Raw genomic sequence first — 5,335 nt, 5'->3', positions numbered from 1 at the left:
TATTATTATTTTAAATATGTATTGTGTGTGTGTGTGTTATGGAATGAAAACCAGTACTTTGAACTTGCATTCACTTGTTCAGTGCCTGCAGTTGCTGCAAAAAAGGCAACTGGTAAAAATAATAGTTCAATGATAAATCAGACACACATAACACTTGTGCACAAAAATTAGTCAGTTTTGAGAATGACTGAAACTGTAACTTCAGTCCAAAAACCAATTATAAACATATCTATCCCTTCTCTTGTTTTTTTCTGTCTTCTTGTGAATTTAAACTCTTCACCAAATCAAAACAGGGGATCAGAACATGCTGTAATTCAGCCACAGCTGGAAGACTCTTCAGGGAATTTAACTAGGATGAGAGGTGATGAGGTGAGTTTGCTTTGCAATTTGTGTTTTCACAAGATGCAGTGTTTAATCCTGAGTATGTGACGTCTTCTCATTGTTAATAGATATGTAGGATAAGTTTTGGTTTATTTAGTACCTACAGAATCACAGAACCATTGAGATTGAAAGTGACATCTGGAGACTAAGTCCAGACACATTGCTCAAAGGAGGGTAAACAAGAGCAGATTGCTTGGGGCTGGGTCCAGTTGGGTTTTGAGTATCTCCAAGGATGGAGACTCCACAATTCCTGTGGACAACCGGCTCCCATATCTGATCACCCTCATAGTGTTTTTAAAACAAAAGTTTAAATAGAATTTCCTGTATTTCAATTTGTGTCTGTTGTTATTTGTTGTTTCATTGTGTACCAATGTGTAGAGTCTCCATCTTCTTTACTCCTCCTGCCAGGTATTTATATATACCTATGAGATTTAGACACAAACATCCTGGAAAGCCCTTCTGATCTCAAGGCCAAACAGTCTCATCTCTGTCAGCTTCTCCTCATACAACAGAGGGTCCAATGGGTTGTCTCTTAGAGTCATCGCTTTGTATTTTCCAGGTTTAAACTTTGATTGCTGGACTCCAGTCAGTGTAGTTCGACTTTAAGGAAATAACATTGCAATAAGTACATTCCAAAGTTCCTGTATCAGATAAATAGAATCAAATTTTAGAAATTGTCAGGAGGATGATATAATAAAGCTTAGCATAATTTAATCATCATTTTGTTATTTACAGGGTGAAAAGCTGACTCTTGTATTTAATATTGTATTTGTTTTATAAACTGTGTTTATAACTTGGACTGTTTTCAGTAAAAATGCATCTTTGATCCACTTACAAGTTTCACACAGTTCAAATGTGTTTACAGAGAAATAAACTGTAATATCATGCATCTGAGATGGGCTGTTTAGAAGAAGAAAAGCTGTTGGAAGCCTGGAGGGAGAATAAGAAATGTTAATCTAATGTTTGCTGTAAAAGTGAGCTGAAGGAAAAAATAATTTTGAAGTATGCTATTCCTTGCCTTGGAGTAGACATTGTTTTATAGATCTGTAATTTGAATAGTTTAGCCTGGTGCTGCTGCTTGTTAATAGTTCAGTACAATAGTTTTATATTATTCAGCAGAACTGTCATGCTCACTTTTCAATGTCCAGTTTTATGCTGAAGAACCTAATTTGACTGTTATCCTTCTACACAGGAGGACAAATCAAAAAAGCAGTTCATTTGCATTAATACTCTAGAAGACACGCAAGCTGTCAGAGCTGTAGCCTTTCATCCCAGTGGGAGTTTATATGCTGTTGGCTCCAACTCTAAAACTTTGAGAGTTTGTGCCTATCCAGAAGTAATTGACCTAAGGTAAGAAAGCTTGTAGATTTTTCCTGTATCATAGCACTTCTTTGCCCTGTAGCTACTGATAATCCGTACATTTCATACCTTTATTTTGTTGTCATAAATACTGCAGTGCTCTCCTTAGAAACCTCAACTGCCAAACGAAAATAAGATCTGCTGAAGAATTTTTATATCTGTGGGCTGCTTTTTTGCTCTCTTCCATTACTGGCAAGATGCATTTCCACAATACCACACCTTGTCTTATAGAAGTGTTTGGCTCAGCAGGTGGGCTTCTGTGCTTACTGCGATAGCTTCTAGTTTTAATATTTCAGTTGTGCAAGTGAGAGAGAGGGGGTGTCAGCTCCCAAGCCAGCACAAGTTGGGCTTCGTGAGATGCAGTTTCTGGCAGGAGGACAGACTTAACAGGAAGGAAAGCAGAATCTTCAACTTTTACAGCAGAATTTGCCAGAGCATGTCTGTTGGCCCATTGTTACTATAAACACTTGACAGGAAGAGCATATTTGTAGTTTACTGTCTGCCTAGTCTTTTCTGTTTTGTTTTCACCCATTTTCTTAAGTAGGAGGAAGGAAAATATTTTTTAATCTTAGTATAAATATTGCCATCTCAATAACTATCTTGTTGTCTCTGTTCCAGTTATGTTATTTTCTTGAAGTAGGGGGAAATTGCAGGCATCTAAAAATGTCCCAATTTCAGAAGAAGCCATGAGTATGCACAGTGACTTTTATCTGGGACGCCTTCCCAGTTTGGAAACCTGAACATGAGTCCTAAAGTGTTCAAAAAGTAATTTAACTTTTTTTTTCTTTTCCTCCTTAAATATCATCAGTAAGGTAGCCTTTGAAGTTTAATTCCAAAATATTCATTGGCAATGTATGAAACAAACAAAGTTTATTTTTGATACCCAGTGCAAGCTGACTTGCTGGGCTTGAAGCCCAAACAACCTCCTCTTGATTGGTAAACAGTGCAAAACATTTCCAGTGGAATGGACGCTTCTTTATTGACCAATGCTGGCCTGCTTTCACACAGCTTGCTATTCTAACCACTGGGAAAGGTTAGATTGCCTCTGCAGCCTTTCTCTAGTTGCAATGCATGATCTGATGTGACAAGTTGCACAGTACATCTGGATATAAAAGGAATACTGAGATTTCCTTAATTTTGAACTTGTACTACTACTGTTTACTGAGTTTTTTTTTCAGTCTGCCAAAAACATTTCATCATGGGATTTACAAGTCAGCAGAGAGATTACTTCATCTTGTTACTCTAATCTTTGTAAAAACCTGAGTCTAGACTGATATTCAAAACTTTGCATGTTTTTTCCAAGCAGTTGTTTAGTTGTACTGCAGTGTTTTGTTGAGACTTCTTAAAAGTTTTTTTAAATTGTCCTTCAAACCGATGTATGATTCAGGACAGGTTGATTTTGTGGGTTTCCTTTCTTTAAAGGAACAATAGTAGTGTGCTTTTTTCATGTTTGAGATTAAACATGGATAGATAAACACTGCAGTTCTGCAGATGATGTTCACATAACGACAGTGCTTCCATGCAGTCGACTGGCAGCGTGTGGCCTCTGTGCTGGGCAGGTGCTCCCATGTCCTGAAGTCAGCGATTCTCAGCTGCTGCCTCCACCTCTTAACAGACGTTGCGAATCCAAACTGCGACTGTTACACAAGGCATCAGGCCATTTAGGAAGCTCCACAGTGTGTGCTGAGTGGTGATCCTTAGTTAGGCTAATCTGTCGCCGATTTCCTGTCTGGCAACAAAATAAAATTAGCTTCCATGTGGATTTATTTTTGTATTCTGTAATAAAGCCATATGTATCTCAAAATTGTTTAAACAGACTTAGATGATTGTCTTCTGTTTTTTCTCTCTGCCTCTCTTGTTCAAGTATTTATAGTATGCTTTCTGAATTTTTCTACAGCAATTTAATTTGTTGAATTGCTGTTGTTGATGGAGTGAATGTTGATGGATACAGCAGTACTTTATCTTAAGCACTTGACTACTTCCTGCTATGGGTACAGAGAAATAACATTGTAGGAAGTTAATTGATCGAAATAGAGGAAATGTGCATCAGTTGGATGTTCCTTTTATTTTGGCCATGTGTACAGTTGATCTGGTTTCAGAAATGAGAGCATATGATATGTTTAGATGCTGTGAAGATCCTTGTATTAACATATAATGGTGAATGCGTCTTTCTTGCACAGACTGCTGTATTAGGCTTTCTAGTAAATGAGTGAAGCTTTGAGAGTCACTATTCAACAAATAATATCCAGTGCACAGCTTATAATGAACGTGTATGAGTTTTTTCTTTTGTTGTATGTTTGTTTGTTTATTTAATGGCCAAAGAGGGGACAGTACTTGACTTAGGGCAGCATTTTTCTGTGTATTCCCAGGTAGGGTTAACAAAGAAGCATTTTTCTTGATCCTTTAACCACTTTAAGTGCTTGATGAGCCCCATGCATTCTGGCAGCAAGGATGGCACAGGCAACCACTTCTTGGATAAAACAGCAGGCCTCGGTTTTTGTTACAGTGCTACCAGGTGCAACAACAGCCCCAAGTACATGGGGCCAGTACACAAGTACATGGAGCCAAGTCATGTAATTATGCCGTCATACCAAACACAATCCCAGTTAGGCATTATGTCTAGTTGGTGGGAAACTAGAAGAGAAACACCTTCCTACACGCATACAGAGGTTACACAGGATTCTGCTTTCTTTCAAGAACTGGATTTTTCCAACTTGCAAGCCTATAGTTGAGTCCCAGACCCAGCCTTCAGCCATGCCAGCTGCACTGGGTGCTGCCGCAGATGCTGTGTGCCTCATGAGCTTTCGTGGTCTGCTGTTGCTTAACTGAGCTCAAGCATGTCCAGAAGTGGCCACAGGATCAAGATGTTGAAGTGTGAAGGATGTAGAGCGAAATCCCACCAATTTAGGACCTGGGGCAGGGGAGGGGGTGGGAGGGGAAGGGATAAGGTTTCATTGTCTGTAGCTAGTAATTACTATATTTTATCTCTATCTTTATAGATGAAGTATTTTCATTTTAGAATACATTGTTTTCCTTACAAGTAAAAGGAAATTGAATATTTTTCTTTCTTTTTCCAGTGCTTATAATACTCCTAAACAGCCTGTAGTTCGCTTCAAAAGGAACAAGCATCATAAAGGATCAATCTACTGTGTAGCATGGAGTCCCTGTGGACAGCTGTTAGCTACTGGCTCTAATGATAAATATGTCAAAGTACTGCCTTTTAATGCAGAAACTTGTAATGCAACAGGTACTGTGTGTATTTAAAGAATTTGTTTTCAATTATTTGCTTGATTATTTGGCAAAACCATTCTAATTATATTGGTTACGTAGTTAATAGGTTTTGTTATTTTGATTCTGATATTTTTATTACTGACTTAATCTCTTTTCCTTTTACTGTCACTGTAGTCTCTATCCAGCAGAGAGCCACCGAGGGGATGGAGATTATATTTTGGGTTTTGGGTTGGTTTTTTTGTTGTTTGCGTTTTGGTTTTGTTTTGCAAGACTTTCTGGTATTGTGTGGTCTTCTGGTAGATTTTTTTTTTTTTTCAGATCTGATAAAACAACCAGATGTTCTTACTCAACTCTAGTTCTTGAC

General features: G+C 38.0%; 1 protein-coding gene across 1 annotated transcript in view; it reads left to right on the top strand.

The window, feature by feature from the left end:
- Nucleotides 1-183: 183 nt before the first annotated feature.
- LOC104546945 (WD repeat-containing protein 47-like) overlaps nucleotides 184-5,335 on the top strand; it is an 8,749-nt gene continuing 3,597 nt past the window's right edge. Inside the window, exons 1-3 of the mRNA XM_010192460.1 lie at nucleotides 184-369; nucleotides 1,574-1,731; nucleotides 4,818-4,987. Of these exons, the coding sequence (XP_010190762.1) occupies nucleotides 184-369; nucleotides 1,574-1,731; nucleotides 4,818-4,987 (514 nt within the window). The remainder of the gene's footprint in view (nucleotides 370-1,573; nucleotides 1,732-4,817; nucleotides 4,988-5,335) is intronic.

This window comes from Mesitornis unicolor, unplaced genomic scaffold, assembly GCF_000695765.1.
Source record: "Mesitornis unicolor isolate BGI_N332 unplaced genomic scaffold, ASM69576v1 scaffold25119, whole genome shotgun sequence".
NCBI lineage: Eukaryota > Metazoa > Chordata > Aves > Mesitornithiformes > Mesitornithidae > Mesitornis > Mesitornis unicolor.
The sequence above is the reverse complement of the archived record's forward strand: the minus strand, read 5'-3'. Positions and strand labels throughout refer to the sequence as shown.